The sequence below is a fragment of the Vanellus vanellus genome (assembly GCF_965231255.1).
Source record: "Vanellus vanellus genome assembly, chromosome: 3".
NCBI lineage: Eukaryota > Metazoa > Chordata > Aves > Charadriiformes > Charadriidae > Vanellus > Vanellus vanellus.
In genome coordinates this window covers 48,063,783-48,082,430 of record NC_138907.1, presented here as the reverse complement: position 1 = coordinate 48,082,430, position 18,648 = coordinate 48,063,783, and the positions used below count along the sequence as shown (strand labels likewise).

The 18,648-nt window shown below is 46.4% G+C and overlaps 1 protein-coding gene across 2 annotated transcripts in view; it reads right to left on the bottom strand.

The window, feature by feature from the left end:
• TRIM67 (tripartite motif containing 67) overlaps positions 1 to 17,955 on the bottom strand; it is a gene marked incomplete at both ends in the record, with an annotated part of 36,578 nt that extends 18,623 nt beyond the window's left edge. Inside the window, 5 exons of one of the 2 annotated variants that reach the window (XM_082480508.1) lie at positions 2,417 to 2,576; positions 4,799 to 4,909; positions 6,239 to 6,361; positions 10,328 to 10,423; positions 16,996 to 17,955. In XM_082480508.1, coding sequence (XP_082336634.1) covers positions 2,417 to 2,576; positions 4,799 to 4,909; positions 6,239 to 6,361; positions 10,328 to 10,423; positions 16,996 to 17,955 — 1,450 coding nt within the window. The remainder of the gene's footprint in view (positions 1 to 2,416; positions 2,577 to 4,798; positions 4,910 to 6,238; positions 6,362 to 10,327; positions 10,424 to 16,995) is intronic. The other variant, XM_082480507.1, reaches the window with a different exon arrangement.
• Positions 17,956 to 18,648: the final 693 nt, after the last annotated feature.

The window sequence follows — 18,648 nt, the reverse complement described above, 5'->3', positions numbered from 1 at the left end:
TTCCCCAAATTCCCTTTACAGATCATCTCTGAAATCTTTAACGCATCTACTCCTGTCAGATCAACCCATATAGTGACTTAATAACACTCCCCTCAACACCAACAATTTGCAAAGACTGATGACTTGTTGGGGCACTGGGGTAGGTAGCATTGGAAAAAAGGAGCAGATGGGAAAAGATACATAGATTTTTCTTTGTGAAACTGGAGGCTTGGAAATATACAAGCCCAGATGGTGATAAAAAGCAAAACATCGCTGTGCAACACCAGCTTCCCCTCACAGTCAGCAAAGCGATGTTCCCAGTCAGTCTGGGTGCTCGCTGCTGAAACGCTGAGCTGCTTACTGTGTGGTACCTGTATTTCTAGATGCAAGACCACTGTGCCTGAGAAGATAATGCAAAGCTGGTTGAGGTCACAAAGGTAAATTTCAGGAAAAAAAATGCCAAAGTGTCAGACTGAGCAGTTCAAATGCACATAGATTCGCAGTCATTAACTGGAAAATATAAATACACCTCTATATACTAAACAATCCTCAATACCTATGAAAATTAGCTTGGGACCAGTTGAAGGCTTGTACTGCTTCGGCACACAGAGGTGTGAGGAGCAATAATGCAGTCCCTTATAAAGGAATGGTGGCCAGGACAAATGGCATTTCCACCATTTTTTGCATGGCAGGTACATGGTCACACCAGTTGTGCTGAGCAACTTGATGGGACATGCAGCAGGTACTCCCTGGTCGAGGCCAAGACAGCTCAAGGAAAATCCCTTTCTGAGGTCTGACTGTTAAGATGCACCCGGGGAGCAAAGCCCAGGGATGTTCGTAAGCTCTGTGCAGCTTTGGGCAGAAGCAGTCCTGTCCTCTTCTCTGCTCCTCAGACGGGGTCTAGCTCCGTCTCAGAGCTTCACTGCGATCATATGATAAATGAGGGCATCAACAGACAGCACTGTCTTTCATAAAGCTCCAGTGAATCTGGCTCAATTAAAGTCTCTAAGTCTTCAAGCTTAAGGCCAGACGAATGTCCAAAAGCCAAATACCTAAGCTGCTCTCACCTCAAGTGACCTGTGGTTAATTACCAATCTAAGTGGATAGTTCAACTAAATTCTTTATACGTTTGGGAAGGGGAGCGGTGGAAGATTAGTATTAAATATATTTAACAATAAATATGGCCAGCATTAAATATAAACAGATTTTAAAAGACAAGTGCAGACAGTATTCGGAGAAGTTTTTTTCAGTGATACCCTTTCTCACTTGACCCCGCTTTCCCGACTGTTAACATTGCAAAGGAGCAGTTCACAGGTGTTATTTGTGTAACTTTAACACAGCCCATTCATGCCAAGATGTAAACCATTCTTGGTGAGCAGACTTTGGCCTTTAGCTGTTTATCCATTGTTTATCCACATATTTATCTTCCAAAATATCCATCCTAATTAGTTTATCTTGGGTCTCTTAGGTTCAGAATTAGGCCCAGAGAGGACAGATAAACTGAACAGAACTCTTCATGCTTGTTTGGAGTCAAAAAAAAGCACATCCGGCATCACAACACGATTACCTTTAACTCATTCATCGACTTCTGGCAGCCTCTATCTTCTCACCCACATGGATAATTCAGGCTTAAATCACCACTGAGGGAAGCTAATGGCAGCATTCCCAGGGACCACAATGGCCTTCAAATGTAGCCGGTCTATGGATCTATCTAATTCTGATGCAGTTCTCATCCTGCTCCATACAAACCCAGCTTACTACAAGCGCGTGATGTTAATATTTTTTTTTGTTAATGGCATCTACTGTTCATCAGCTTCTGCTTTAAAATACTTTTTTTTTTTAACCTCCTTTGCCTTTAGCGTGTCCCTTGGAATCATTCAGATACCTGAAATCAAGGAAGAGTACAGCCATGAAGCTACTTTTCCCTTGTGAATCTCTGCCTCATGAATTTTTTTAAGCTGGGCACTGTTCACAGCACAGTCCAGATATAAGTCAAAGGGGTTTTTTTTTTCCCTATTCAAGCATGTAAGTCTGCGAATATTTATTTACTACTTCAGCTGTTCCTGACAAGATAGGGGTAACTGGTACTTTGAATTAACCGTGTTAAATCTAGGAATGCTGTAAAATGGCATAAAGTTTCATGCAGCTAATGGCTTTTTAATCTTCAAAGCTGATAGACAGCCTTAGTCTGAAGAATTTATCTTTTCAAATCTTTAACTGCACCTGGTATGTCTGTCTGAGCTTGTCAGGTCTCTGTATGTGAGGTGAGCGCACCCTTCTAGGAAACACCCAGTAATCTGAATTTGCTTGAAAACCTTTTAAAACTATCCAGCCATTTCAAGTCACTCCTCTTTCCTCCCCCCCTGCCCCCCGACCCTCCCAGCACTGTTTGAACACATGCACGAAAAACAGAAAAAAGAAAATCATAAAAGCTCACCCCTACATTTCATCTGAATAAAATCCAGCTGGTGAATCGACTGCAGTAAAGGTTCGCTATCCAGAGTCAAGTCAAACTCAGCAGACACTTTTGGCTCCAAGGCTCCTTTGACCCACTGTTCCTGAGATACCTGAACACGCTTGATTAATGCATCCGAAATCTGAAAGAGAGTATCAGGCTTATAATTAAATGGCAGATGCATCCCTTAAAAGTGACAGAATGCCTGTGAGATACAGCAAAAGAAAAACAGGAATACGACTGCACAACAGCCGAGACGGGATCTGGTCAGTTTGGGGTGAGGTCCATTTATGTTGCATCCTTTCCTCTAGTCTTTTCAAAACAAATCTTATCTTGGGGTAAGAAAGTAAAAATCACATTTATAAAGCCTGTTAAGATTACGTTACGTATCGTGCCTCTGAATGCCACATATACTTCTACACTCTGTTCTCTGATCTGCACAGCCTAGTTTTGCTCTCCTGTTTAAAAAGCAGTTACACAAAGAGAGGCTTAAGTGTTAGAAGGTCTCTCCATTCAGCAGAGATGACTCAGTGGATGAAAGCTGAAAGGAATAAAAAAATCAAATGGGAAGGAAGGTGTGTATTTCTCACAGTGAGGGTGCTAAGTTGTCAGATTTTCAAAGAATATGATGGATTTTCTATCACTGCATCAAAACTGGATTTCATTCTTAAAGCTTAGCTCTAATTCAGCCTGCAGATGATTAGGCCAAAAGTCAGACTAAGATGATCGCAATGGGCTCTTCTGGAAGTGAAATCCTGGCTCTGTGAAGATCAATGAACTCAACTGTCCTTGAGTTCAGTGAAGCTGCCATTTGGATATCTGGAGTCCCTCCCAGTGAGCTTTCTGTAAGTCAAGGGAGCAGAATTTTCTTCTGGATAGGTCAGAGAGAGTTTTTCTTTATTGCAGGAGTTCAGATACTTTTCCTCATTGCTGCCACTGGAAGACACTCCTGTCTGAGCCCCTGCAGCAACAGCTCCTAATCAGTCTGTACAGTAAGTGGAGGAGCATCTCATATCCTACCTGCAACCTTGGGGTCACTTACTGGGATGCTGGATCCCTTGGCCGTGTTTCAACGTCCTGGCTGCAGGAGCAGTCACTCTAAGTAATGCAGTGCCCCAGTGTTTGCTGGTTGGCTTGAAAGCATCATTGGATAAACCAGGAAAAGGTAAAAACAACAGGTTTTTTTTATATAAAAGGTGACCACAAAGAATGAAGCCACAAAGGTTATGCGAAAAGCAAGCTGAAATGACAACGAAGCATGTATCTAGCCAGCATGTGGATAAGACCTTAAGGTTTCATTTGTCCTGCAGTATCCAATCGACAGCCCGTTAAAATCTGTGTGGTCTTGAGATTACTATACACCACACACTCCCAGCTCTTGCTTGAGACCAGATGTGACAGTAACAATCAATCTGGAGTGCTAATAGGTTTAAGTTGGCTAATTCTCATCCTGTTTCTTAGGGATGCTGTGACAGCCCCCTGACACTCATGCATTTATGTGTGCAGTGTGCCCTGTTCAGCTGACAGCCACATGCAGATCATTTTGTTTGATGTGCCTGTCTTCTTAGGCGATTAATAAGGCAACAAAACTAACAGGCCAAAATAAAATAATTAACCAAATAATATAATTAATAAGGCAAAATAATTGATTGGATAATAAAACTGTTATGTTTTATCTCATCAATAGACACTTTCACTGCTTGCACCTAAGAAACAATCCCCTGCAAATTAAGGCAATTGTTGGCTAGGCCATGTTTTGCAAAGAGGGGGTACCTGGATTCTCCAGCTACAAGGCAGGTTTTGTAGCCCTACGAGGTGTGACAACCCCAGTGAAGCAAAGCTACACACGAGCCCTTGAGGCTGGATTTCCTCACAGGGGAGATGTTGAAAGGACTCCTTCACATTGGAAAGAGTACTGCAAAGGGGAGAAGCAAAAAGGGGGAGAAGTACTACTCTGCGGAGCCACAGACCTTTCCAAATTGATTGGAGAGCTCTGTGAGGCTCTGTGTTGGGTTTCTCGGAGGAGGATAAAATAATATTCTGGAGGAAGTTATCATTAACTGCACGGCATCTCTCTTTCAGCTCAGAAGGAAGGGCTGGCAAGAGGAAAGACGTCAGCAGTCAAGGAAGCGGTGTGACCGCTAACTCCACACCTCGGTCAGAGTGCGGCTGTTCACAGCCATCCCTTCTTTGGGACGCTCATGCAGTCACCAGGCTTTTAGACAGCTTTGAGACAGTACTAACAGGAGTTCAGCTGAACCTGCCTCGGAGGTGAAAAAGGCTAATTAGCAAAGCCGCCCATTTTTAGATTTAACTTCAGTGTCTTTTCTTTTTGTTCCCCCGAAACATTGGAAAGACAAATACCTGTAAAAACCCAGAGGGATCGTTTTCTTTGATAACTTCTAGGCAGTACTCCATAAGCCCCGTTGACTGGCGTAGCTTCAGTGTACAGTGATTTATCTGGTCCCAAACAACCTGGAAAACAAGCATCAGGACAGTTCTGGTGACTGCCTCAGATTACAGTGAATATATAATCTTATTGTATAAGATTATTTCAGAAGAGATAACAAATGGAAGAGTGTGTTAAAGCTATGCTTAATTTAGCTGCCATATGGCCATTGCCGTATCTCCATCAGCTACACTCACTTGCTCTGTATTGTAAATACTGATAATTAGCTTGGCAAAATGTTGTGCACAGGGAATCTCAATTTTCAGAGCAAATTAATTGCTCAAAGATCAGGCTTGCTTGGGGCAGAAAGAGCACAGAACATGTTTCTGCATTTGCAGTATTCACATTTACAATCACGCTTTCACTAAAATCCGAGCTTTTAAAAAATCCTTCACTTAAAAGGCAAATATTATAGAGAATAACTGCAGGAGTGGTTTCTTGCAGATTATGCTCTACCTACCATTCCCTTCATAACTCACCATTGATCCTGCTCTGCTTAAGAACACATTCTGGGATTAAGAAATAAAAAAGCCGCATCTCATTTTTCCAGATTTTGGACTTGATTCTGCTGCCGCACGTCTGTAGACTGGGCCTAATAGCACTGTGTTCGACAGCACAACTCCCGAAGTGCAACAGCCAAAAAAGAATAAACTGCAGGATTAACTTTGCTGTTAGCAGTTTGTCTGAAGTGTTGGTTCTTATTAAACATGGGGGTTTTCAAATGCTGATCTCAGGTAGATTTTATTCATTGTTTGTCATGTTAGGTTTTTCACTTCAATTTTTCTTTCTGTCTTAGATACTGTTAATGTTACTGGCACTATAATACCTCAAAATCACAGATGCAGTTCCACATTTCAAGAAATGTGTATATTTAAACATTTCTTGACTGCCACCTTGTTCAACCATTTTTAGCTTTCTTCTCCCACGCCCCTTTACTGCATTTTTTTAATACTTTTTGAGTAAGAATGTGGATTTCCGGGGCTGGCTTGCCTGAATTTCAAAGGTTTGAAGAGACACCAAAATCCCAACATTCTACTTGGGCAGAAGGGATTTCTTGCATTTGGAAGGTCCTAGAATCCAAACCACACAGGTTTCACTGTCAAGTACCTCAAAAGACAGCCCAAAACCATCAGAGAAACAAAGACTGATGGCCTGATTCAATGAACTGCTGAAGTATATGTCTAATTTTAAGTGTATAAGCAGAGCTCCACCAAACTGCTGAACTGGAATCTGCCGAAGGACTTCAGGATTTGGTGGTTAGGAATTTTCATAGCATAAAGGCCTGGGGACTTAACAAAATGCACAGTAACACAAGGTATTGACAGCCGTGCTTAGCTGATGAGAGTTGTGCTCACCTTCAGCTTGTGCTCACGTTCTTTGGTCACCTTTGTGAGCAGTTTCGCCTTTTGTCGCGTTAACGCATCAACCAAGGCATCACACTGAGCGACAAGACAGGCTTCATAATCCAACCCATTCTCCTAAAAGAAGGCGAGAGTCATACTCATAAAAGAAAGCATATTTTACACTTTAAGCTATTATTCTTTCTTACCTGGTTTTCCGTTCAGAAAAAATTTCCTTTCAAGACTTCAGCATCTCTGTTGCCTTTCTGATTTCATTATAGCTGTACCAGTAATAGCTGAGTGCTATAAAACGAAAGAGTAAGATGCTATGCCACAAAATGGGTTTATTTAAAACCCTGATTTACTGGCACTTTCCAGGCAACAGATGCAGTACGACATAATGCAAAATCTAAACCTAACATACACAGTGCATAGATATACGTAAGAAAGCTCTGCCCCCCCTCTTCTAATTATCCTGTTGTAACAACTTTGAAATCACTGGCTCTGCATCATGACAATTAGAAGAGAATTATGAACCAGAAAGTGGTCTACAGGTTTACTACAAGGAAATTAATCAGGTACAAAGCCCTGAGATTTTGTGTATTGCTTCAAGTAGTTTTTAAAAATAGCTAGCCCTTGACAGTGGATACATATATTTGGTGAGCTTTAAAAAAATAATAAATACATGGCAGGTTTTTTATTCACATTGTGGTAAAAGTCGCTGCTAGGTAGAGGCCAGCGTCTGAGGTGTACAACACTTGTCCCCACTGAGCCTTGCACAGGGCCTGGGTATCATAAAGCCCAGTCCTATCAATGGGGAACAAACCCTGCTACCACAGAATCCCACCCCAGATGTAGAAATCTGAGTAGATGGTACTACAAGGTCCTGAGCTGCCCCTCCTCCCGGGGATGGCTTTCTCTGGCCGTGGAACTGATGCTGTAGCACCCATCCAAAGGAGGGCTCTCCCTCTCTTCCTCTGCTCGTGAGACTAGACGAAGGAGAAAGCGTTCAGGCTCCTCTTCCCAGTAGATGTTCAGTTGTCCTAGCAGCTTTCCCCCCAAATACCCAAATTAAAAAGAAAAAAAAAAAAAGCAGCATGGAATGTGAGAAAATTTTAAAGAGAAGCATCTCTGTCATAAACCGTCACACGCCTCTAACTCATTACTATCTCTTAGCTCTTTTGGTTATGCTCTTCTTTTCTGTTCATTGCTTTGTCTTCATTCTTTTGAGAGCAAAATTTTCAGCACTGTATTCCCTTCTCCCACTGCGATCCACGCATCCCGTTGTCCAGCTGAGAGATGCAGGGTAGCTTTTCCCTGAGAGCCCCCCGCCGCAGTCCTAGACCTGCCAGCAAGACGGGTGGGCGGACAGACACCAGACAGCTCAGTTACTCTTCGCAGGTTTGACTTAGACTCTTCCTGTTTGCGTCTCTCCCTCCTCGGCTTATATCACACCCGACTCCCCCTTAAGCCCACTTCCATCCAGCCTCTCTTGAAGTGCTGGTTCGCGTACAGAGCCTGAGCCAGTCGATGGCTGTAGTGCATCCTTTCTCTCCTCGTTTTCTGTTCGCACATCAAACAGGGTGCTTGGCGATATGCCTCTTTCAAGTGAGAAAGGATGAAATTGTTGCAGCAGATGGGAAAATGTGAAAATCAGATAACGACAGCAACAAGGAGGAGCAAGGAAGCAACAGGGGCAGCGAGGAACAGGCAGTTTCTGAAGAGACCAAGAGATTTAAAAGTGACCTCAGAAAGAAGGGAAGGAAAAAAGTGGGAGAAACGAGATCTGCAAAGCAGGGAAAAGAAAAGTAGATTATGAATTTGCAAACTGCCCCAGGCAAGATAAAAGCATAGGTCCTGGTAGCTCTGGCAAACTCAGAGAGGAGATAAAGAGTGCAGATGGCTGTCTGGTCTGCTGTGCATTGAAACAGGATAATAAAATGTACGTTTTGCTCACTCCTTTGTGTAAACATACATTTTAAAGACATTTTTGCTGAGGGGTAAATGTCTGTATGTGTGTGTGGCAACCCTCATAAGACTTCTACTAGAAATAACCTGCTCTGAGATACATGGTTCTGAGTATAAATCTACACACAAAGACTACATCTGTTCCGCCCCAAATAACAGTCCAAGAACTGGGGTTTTTTTGGTCCGGATGCCAAAAGGCACAGATCAGCTCACGACAGACCTAAACCGTTTCCCCTCAAATAGCATGGCTGTACCAAATCTGCCTACCAGGAGTATGCCCTGCTATATGCTGTCATCAAATGCTGCTTGAGTATCACCTGGGAAGAGTACAATTTGCCATGGGAAAAACCATGCCAGGGAGCTCATTAAGGGTTAAAGGGTGCGGGTGATCATCTCGGAGCTGTGCTCCGGCTTTGTTTTACTTAGGGATACACGTGCAGCTGATTAGTCCTGCGGTTTTAGTTTGCTGAAATTTGATGTCCTCACTCAGAGTCATGCCGGAGACCGGCTCAACATGCGAGGGTCAGATTCAGCATTGTGCCCAGACATGCCTCAATCTTAGAGGGTGACTGCTGGATCCAATTTCCTCTTCTGAGTGCTCCTCTAGCATTTTAAGCAATGAGCAGCATCAAAGAAATGGCTTGGTCTTTTGATCTAATTGTAGCAGCTCCCTTACGCAGAGCAATTTGGCAGTGATTTTATTGAAACACATTAAAGGATTTTACAGCATAGTCATAAATAGTTATAATAGGCCACCTTTAGGTTTCGGAAGGGAAAAATACATTTTTAATGGAGCTAGGTGACTCAAGACAAGATTGGTGATAGACTACTGTTTTGGATGAGTTATTCCATCCTAAAATAGCTTTTCATACCTGTAGGAAAAACTGCTATCTAGAGGTGCCCATCCTTCTCCTTGGACAACGAAAGAAGCCTAAATGACTAGGTTAGATGAGCTGCATAACTTTTAAACAGGTGAAGTCGGCTGAGAGAAACCTCACACTGTGTCTAAAACACAGCATGTGACAGGTGCCAGCCGGTGGCTCTGCACTGATTTCTTTCAGTTAGATGTGCTTTTTTTTTTTACCAGTTTCCCTGTCTTGGTTTGTTGCCTTCCCCGCGTGGCTGCAGAAGACTGTGAGGGTGGGTAGCTATGCTGCCCTCTGGCAACCTGAGAGCTTGAGTAGCATTTGGGGTACAAATTCATCATCTGAAGTGTTAAGTGGAATTTTAATGATTAAATTCTAAACCAAATACAGATTTTTCAACTTCTGCCGTGGCTTTCTGTTAGTAACAGGAACAGGACTTGCTTGTTGATGGAAGATGAGCAAGCAGCAGAGTGGGTATATCGTAGAACAGATGATGTATATCCCCCAGAAAACGCACCGCCAACAGAGCACCACCACTGCGTCTAATAAATGTCCCCTCCTGGGCACTTTCCAGCTCAAACTACGGCAGCACATTTCCAGCCACACTCTGCAGGGTGAGAAGGACCTTGAGGATCATTTGACCTCCGGCACTGACGGGTCTAAATTTGGTTGAAAATGGCACTTGTGACGTTTTGGGTTTGTGCCCTCAATTACTGCACTCACCATGAGTGACTATTAAAGGAGGGCAATTGCAGGCATGAAAATATCTTCTGCTTCAATAAACCACCACATTGCTTTAGCAGCGCTTGTTTCTTCTTTTTTTTTTGACTTCCTACAAATACTCTAATAAACAGGTTGATTGCGTTTATTCCAGAAACGAGTACATTTTTAGGAACTGTAAGATGAAAAACAAGAAGTAAATTTTGAATGTGTTAAAATGAGAACTTATCCTACATGCCCAATTGAAGCAATTGCAGTCAGGAAGGAGGCCAGAATCATGACCGATGGATTCAATCAAGTACTAATCAACACAGCTCAGACGTCCAGTATTGAGTATCAACTCCTCGCAACAAACAGCGAACAATTGAGAAGCTAAGAGGGGCTTGCAGGCATTACTTGATGAATAATTTTGCCTAGCAAATCCATTCAAGAAAGGTTAGAGGATTCCAGGAAAGATGATATTAGCACAGGAGACAAAGTCATCAAATAAATTATTCACTCAGTTCTATTGATTACTGTATTATCAAAACAGCTGATATTCTGCAGTTACCTGAATCTGCTGCAATAAATTTTTCAGCTGAACCAAAAATTCTTTAGCTTCCTTTGCTTTATCTGAAACACCATTTAAAGCCTGAGACAGCTGTGCCTGCAAGGGAAAAAAGGAGGGGGGGAAAAAGGAAAAATTAGAGATAAAATGCAAATGTGTTTCTTACTAATCCTTAGTTTTGATGATTAATAATGTGCTAAAAGGCTTACTTGCTGTTGCGTGTATTCTTACATGCACAGAGTGTTTGTGCTAGAAAAGAACTGTTAAGATTTTAATTGTATATAATATTTAATAAAGGTGAAATATGTATGTGGGGGCAGCCAAGTATTGTGTCTGCACACTTCACTTTATTGCAGTGACTTGGTAAGTCAAAATACCTTTTTATAAGACAGCTACCCACATATATAAGGAGATAATAGTCTTACACTTACGCAGTAGCATCTGTCATGCTGAAAAATCCCCAAATGCTTTCCAAACTGGCACTTTTATTTTCATCAAAGCCTGAATTCTTTAGAAATGTGGTAGATCCTACCAAACTTGAGATACACTACAACTTCAAAGACAAATCTGCACTTTCAGACTTCTTAGCCATGTCCCTTTGGGGCTCCTGTTTCCCATACTGTAGCCCAACAGAAGGGTGAATACTTCTGGAACAGTTGGAAAAAAACCTTCCTCTAACTTTTGACTGGTGAGACATATGGAATATGTTTTTTGTCCACACTAACATCCCCCTTCTGCAGCTGGCACCTGAGATCTCTCAACCAAACCTGAAGCTTCTCGATGGATTTCTAGGACGAGAAGGAAATGGTGGTTCTACACCTGGCAGACCAAGAACAGCTGTGATCTGACCAGAGCAGCTGCAGCACCGCTTCCCTGGAAGCCTGGCTGGGATTACAGAAACCGTACTGCTCTGCTTGTCAGCCCACGGCAAGCCCAGGTGCAGCAACATTGGAAAGACACAGACCTGTTGGACTGGGTCCAGAGGAGGGCCACGAAGATGATCAGGGGGCTGAAGTACCTCTCCTGTGAGGACAGGCTGAGAGAGTTGGGGTTGTTCAGCCTGGAGAAGAGAAGGCTCCGGGGAGACCTTATTGCAGCCTTCCAGTACCTAAAGAGGGCCTACGGGAGAGCTGGGGAAGGACTTTTTAGTAGGGCATGTAGTGATAGGACGAGGGGGAATGGCTTCAAACCGGAAGAAGGTAGATTTAGATTAGATATTAGGAAGAAATTTTCGCTCTGAGGGTGGTGAGGCACTGGAACAGGTTACCCAGAGAAGCTGTGGATGTCCCATCCCTGGAGGTGTTCAAGGCCAGGCTGGATGGGGCTTTGAGCAACCTGGTCTAGTGGGAGGTGTCCCTGCCTATGGCAGGGGGGTTGGAACTAGGTGATCTTCAAGGTCCCTTCCAACCTAAACCATTCTATGATTCTATGATTACTTCTCCGTGTCGACATAATGTAGAGTGACCAGAGAGGTCCCATCGTGACTGTCCTGCAGGTTAGACACCCTCTTTGTGGGTCTACCCCTCAGGAGGACTTTGCAACTACCAGATTGGCAATGCCCACTTAATTATCCTCACCAAATGGATATGACAACTGACATCAGGAAATGGAAGATGAAGTATCTTTGCTAACGTCAGGCTTTCAGAAGGATGCCATCTCTTGTTTTCTTGGGACTACTAGAGTGTGTCTTGAGACAGTGCCTTGTATGTTGGAAGGTACAAATGTTATGAGCCTCTAAGAGGAGACCTAATTGAAATTCAGTAAGTCACCACTCATTCTCTGCTTCCCTCTTGCTCCTGGAGGGATGTAAATTAATCCACCCCTGAAAAGGGCACAGCTCACTTCTTCATGCTGCCAAAGTTTTGAGCTTACCTCCCGCCTGAATGTCTCCTACTCATCCACCCCTTGTACTCGCCCATTTGTGGGGGACAGCAAAGAGCAGCTCCTTCTGGGCACTTCCCAGCCCAGCTCCAAGGCAGGCAGAGAGGCACTGCCTGACCTCACACACCTCTGAGGGAAGTGGGGACAAACCCTGGCTGGGAGCCAGGACTGAGTTATAGAGAAAGAAGCCACCGTAGGTTTTTTTCCCCTCAGATTCACACAAACTTTTTCCTTTTAGCCCAGCTGCAGGTATTACATTAGTGCTAAATTTGAAAATAAAATACGCTTCACTACCAGTCATTTGTAACAAATGCAACGGGAAGACACATTACTGTGTATGTTTCTCAATATTTGAATATTTAGCATTCTCTTACACAAACTTGTCACTGCACAAAAATTTAAAGTGAGGATGTTTAATATGAATGCTACTTGAGGTCACAGAAGCAAACCTCCAGGTGCTTGAAAGGGTCCCTTTTTTCTGCCAGATCAGACAACTGGGACTCCAGATCAGCCCTCCATGGGCTGATCGCAGTTGCCAGAGCTTAAAGCCCACCCTATTTGATTACACTTTCTGCTCCATCCGCAAGGCACATCTGAGCCTTTGGTTTGTCAAGCTGAGGAAGGACAAGGTGGAAGCGGCACATGACCAAGTGGCTGGGGAGGAAGTGAGAAAGAAATAGGTGGCAAAAGCATGGTAGGCTCTGCCGTTGCCTGACCCAACCAAATTGTCCCAGGGAGGCAAGGGTTCCTTTCCTTCAAATCAAAACCAGTGGCTGGTCCCAACAAAAGTAAAATGTCCACTTTCCCAAAACCTGCCCTAGCTGTCAAATCATCTCAATGTGCACTTCACCAGATAAGAAGAGCCAAAAGCTATACATGGGCATCACAGCAGCCGTAGAAACCTGAATCACTGCAGGCAAATTGTAACCGGCATATGTACCGATGGTAATTAGCACAGTCATGCCCAGCTCCCAGCACGCTCCCATTGCAAAGAGCCACAATAGAAACTCAACATCATTGTTCAAAGGGCTCGTAAGTGAATTGCCATGTTCATTAAAACCTGTGGTTGCGTTAACGCAACTGCAGCATGAAGCTGAGAAGACCAGATCTCCATTTGTGAAACCCACTTAGAGGTAATAGCCCTGTTTTTCCAAGCATTTGTAAAAGATTCCTTACAAAGCAGTGGAATTTAGTCATGCACTTCTCATTAAAATCAAATGGAGCTACATGACTAAGCCCTCAGTAAACCAACCAAGCCATAAAAAATGCCCTGTACTCTCAGAGCAATCTTTCGTGCTGCAGAAATATTTACTGGAAGCCAAACTGAAATGTTACAAGCTCCATTGACTTCGACAATTAACTCCTGAGAAACAGTATCCTACCTGGTCTTATCTTTACTTTAATACCTGGTCTGGCAACCAATAATGTGGGTGCTGGAGATGGATACCAAGTTTCTACTTCTATCAAATACAGGAACAGAGAGATAACAAGGGTGAGTAATTAAACCCAGATGGGCTTGGAAGACCGATGCTTTCTTTGATTTTAGAAAATGAACCAGATAATGCCCATGTCCTTTTTCAACCAAACAGTTCATGCTCATTTAACTTGTTTTCCCTCCATCTCTCTTTAGCGGCAGATTAACTATTGATTAGATAAGTTGCCCTGCCGCTGAATTCTGAAACAGCCCACATGTTTTTGGGAACATAGCTCTTCAGGCCAGCAGATAAAAGCAGGCATTTGGACTCCAACACTTGCCCTCAACCACCTGCCTGCCCTTCACACACCTATCCAGCTGTGGCTTTTTTCAGTGTTTCGGTATATACGTATATATAACCATTTAGAATGAGCAGAGCTGAAATGCATCCACCATCATTCCTCGTGCTGGTAGGTCAAAAGGCCTACCAACTTAAATTTGACAACAGCGTCACGGGTTTTGCTATGAAGACACTGCAAAAGGACTTAACTTCGGCAGAAGACTTACACAGTTTTACTTAATAACCTTAAACTGCTGGTCCAGGTGCAGTTTTCATGCAAGTGAATATAATAAAGTGCAGCTAAGTCAGTGGATTTTCACAGATTTATGTCATTGGAGGCCTGCTGTTATGTCACACTGTTTTTAATTTCTCTGTAGGAGAAGTTACATACAGCAGCATAATGGAGAACCTGCAGCATTAACAGGGGCCAACCAGTCCAGTACAGCTTTCATGCCAACAGTACAGCTGAGGGTAAATGCACATTTCATTGCACGGTCTGTAGCACTGTACGGACCAGGTTATACACTCTATGATTTGCCACTAGATCACTATCTAAGGCGCAGAACAAAGAGGAAGTCAGACAGTTTGAACAAAAGGCTAATACAGAAGTGGAATGGAAACGGATGCTGAAGCTGAAGGTGGGGAGGGCCTCTGGAAAAGCAGTTGTACGGTCAGTAGAAAAAATGTTTGAAGCTTGCTGTTGTGGGATAAAACTCTGGCCTGAGAGGTGGGGAAATGGCCCCAGCAGCCCTTCTTAGGTGAAGAATACCAGCCACTGGCTTTAGAAGGAGACAAGCAGGTGCTTGTCAGCTAACAGTAAAAAACTGTCAGCCTGTCAAATTTACCGGGCTAAGGTGGCTTAGGGACAAGCCCTTCCAGCTGCCTCTGCCCGCTACGCCTGGAGCATCTGGAGAGAACACATAAAACTTGAATTACGTTTGGCATTCCACTCAATGTAAGTAATTTATGGTTTGGCCAAAGTAACTACAGGTAATAAACTTGTAGAAATTGCTGTATCTGAGATCTATTTCTAAGCAGAAGTCTCTAATTCCAAACCAATTTATCTGAATGAATGTGAGCTGATGATTTAGGCTGTCTGGCTATATGGTTCCATTATATTTATTTTCTGTCAAGCACATTGTTCTGGGAAAAAATAATATTCACAAGAGCACAATTTTAGAGTCCCTGAATTAGTTAATTTTGAGTATTTTTTTCTTTCACTGTAATTTTCACATTGATTGAGTCTGTAAATCAAGAGAAAATTCACATTCTGCGATACCTTAGTCCCAGAAAAAAAAACGCAGTAAAAATACAAACCACCAGGGTATTGTTCATTCTTTTGACAACATTTGACAGTAGGAAAGAGAGAATATTACTGACTCTGAACTTTGATTACACTGGAGTTTATCACATTGTTCAAAAAGGCATCACATAGTTTTAACTCAAGGTAGACTGTAATAGAGCAGAAGCTGGTCTCTCACACTCTCCAAAACATTAGCCACACTTGAACAGTGAACTCAGTCCCTGATCATTAAAATAATTCTGCTCAGAAGTGGATTATGCCATTGACATACGCAGCAACAGCTGCAAATTCGTAACCTGCTCCTTCTGGGCCAAGAGAACTTCTCCTCTGCACAAATACCCGTCATATTAGGGAGGGGATGGCTCAGCCCTTGGCAGAGCATTCAGACTGAAACACGTACTTGAAGAAGTTTGTCTTTCTCAGATGGACAAACTATGCAAATCACCCCAAGGGACATCTTTTTTGAATCTTAAAATCAAAAGTCAAGTTTTTGTCTTGCCAAATGCCTTAGCCTAGCTTGCGCTCAACCACTCCATGGCCAAGGGATGATGAGACCAGTCTTGACTTTGGCCTCTTCTGCAGTGTCTGAAAGGATCTCTCTGGGCTTCCTTTACTGCTAACTGCAACAGAGAGTGAGAAGAGGGGAATCCTGCGGCCAGCAGGGCTGGCCAAGTGCTCTTTGCACAGCTGTGGGAAAAGTTCCTTCCCCCCAGTACAGTGGGAATCTCCAAAGGACTGCTCTCAACACTCAGGTACTAAAGTCCCCTCTATATGTTCATATGTATTAACTAATCATTTTTTCAAGGTGCACCGCTCTTAGCAAGAAGGAGCTAACTTCACACTCTCTTTCAACTTCTAAGGTCGTGTCTTGCTCTTTATTGAAATGGTTGCAAAGTCTTATTTTTAACAAGGAGAGCATGCCCAAGTGACCCAGCAGCTCTACCAGACTTTGGCAAACCCCGGTGTGGTAAAGGGGCTGGCTCTGATGTCTCCCTGGGGGGCTCCAGGGAGGCCTAAGGAGCATTGGTTGCAGGGAAGCATGAATCAGACTGTGACATTAGGTGAATCAGAAAAAGCTTTACTTGTCCCCAGACCCCATTCCTTACTCATCTTTGTGTCATGAAGGTACCTCCAACCATTCCTCCTGGCCTCTTTGGGATCTGAGTGGGAGGGGAGACCTCTCTGAGGCCCAGGAGACAACATGATGTCCCATGATCTTCCTTATCACGCTTTCCTGTCTAAAACATTCAGATGGCTCCAGGCCACTCTCCTTCATTGACACATGGTGGGAAATGGTTGTAGCAGCTTGCACAGAGTGAAAGGCAGGTGGTGATAGGAAAGAATGACCATCCTGTCTCTTCACTGGCAGCTGATGCCACCTGCGAGAGGATGGGATGGCTAAGGACCCTGCAGAAGGCAAGCAAGTTAGTGAGACGGACTAGCTAATCCCAGGTGTCTACCTGAGGCCTGATTGAGCCTAAGATTTGCTGGCTAAGGTGAGGCCAACATGGGAGGGAGTCTGTGGGTTTTCTAACCCTGCACAGAGGCTGTGGGGTCACTGGGCAGTAAGGGAGGGCCAGAGACCTAAGAACGCTGTGCCAAGGGGGAAAAAAAATCCGGGAGGACAACGGACCTGAAGCACCCTCATGTCATGCAAACTCCAACCCAATGTCAACCAATGGGACAACCAAGCCCCAGCGCCGAGCACCTCCTAGCCGGCCGCGGGGACTCACCTTGTGCTGCTTCCACATGGCGCCCAGGGCCTTCACGTCGTGCTTGCCGTGCCTGCCCTCCTCCAGGCACTGGTAGCAGACGGGGCTGCGGCAGCTCACGCAGTACATGCTGTAGTTCTCCAGGTCGTGCTCGGCGCAGGTCGCCGGCTTGCGGCCGCCGCCCGCCCCCTTCCCGCCGCCGCCGCCTCCGCCGCCGTCGCCGCTGCCGCCGCCGCCGCCGCCGCCGCCGGGGGCGCCCGGTTGTCCGGGCGGCGGGGCCAGGCGGTGCTTGGCGAAGGGCCCGCGGGCCGGGTGGCAGCGGAGCTGGCAGGCGGCGCAGTACAGCACCTCGCACTGCTCGCACAGCACGGCGGCCGGCTCGGGCGGGCTGCGGTCGCAGAGCTGGCACTTGGCGGCGGCGGCGGCGCGGCCCTGCTGGTAGCGCTGCACGATGGCCTCCAGCAGCCGGTTGCGCTGGAAGCCGCGGAGGCCGCGCTGGTCCAGGGAGGCGCTCCGGTGGCACTGCGGGCAGGTGAGGGAGGAGCTGGCGGGGCCGCTGCCCCGCGGAGCCGCCGCCGCCGCCGCTGCGCCCGGGGGCGCCGGCACCAGCGGCAGCACCCGCACGCCGTTGGGGGACTTCAGGCTGGGTGTGTAGGAGCCGTAGCCGCTGTCGGTCTCGCTGTGCAGGCTCAGCTTGTCCGCGTGGTCCCCGCCGCCGCCCGCCGCGCACTCCGAGTCCAGGCAGCCGGCGGAGCCCGCGGCCGCTCCCGGCCCCGGCGCGGCGGCGGCGTTGGCGGCGGCGTTGGCGGCGGTGGGCGCGGGGCCCCGCGGGTGGAGCAAGGGCGGCAGGTGCTGCTCGCTCTCCGGGGTCTGCACGGCGATGGTGCGGGCGCAGGGCAGGCAGACATTGTGCGAGCAGGGCAGGATGATGGGCTCGCGGAAGAGCGAGCCGCACACCGGGCACTTCAGCTCCTCTTCCATGGCCGCGGCGCGGCTTTGTGTGCGGGCCGCCGGCGGGCTCAGGCGGGAGGCGCGGGGCGGCCGCCGGCTCCCCCCATCCCCCGCGGCGCCCTTCGCCTCCTGCCTCCGCTCCGGGCGGCGGGGGGGAGGCCGGCGGGGCTCCGGGCCCCGCTGCCGCGCCGAGGCGGTTCAGCACCCGCCGGGGCCGGACAGCTCCGCCCGCCGGCGCCGGGGCCGGGGCCGGGGCCGGGGCCGGAGGAGGCGGCGGAGGAGCGGCCCGGCGGCTGCCCGGGGCGGGGGAGAGGCTCCCTCCCGGCCGCGACTCGGGCAGGGAGCGCGGTGGGGCTGTTGTAACGTTGGTGGCATAGAGTAATCGTATATGGGGAAGGGAGGCGGGGGGAGGAGGGAGGGCAGGAGTAGGAAGGGGCGGGAGGAGCCCTTTCTAGCAAATAAGTGGTCGCTCCCTCTACGGCTGGGGACGGCGAAAACATTTTTTTAAAGGGTCTCCGTGCAGCGATGTCTTTATATGTTTAAATAAAGCCATTGTTTGGGTAGTGGATGGAACGCAGGTGGGGTTTCGTTATCCCTAGCAGCCCTTTCTCGCCTCCCCGGAGAAAGGAGAGAGGAGGACACTTGCCAACAAACTAGGAGCGCGCTTCTCCTTCGCGCGCATCTCGCCGTGCTGGAGCACAACCGAGGCGCACAAAATGTCAG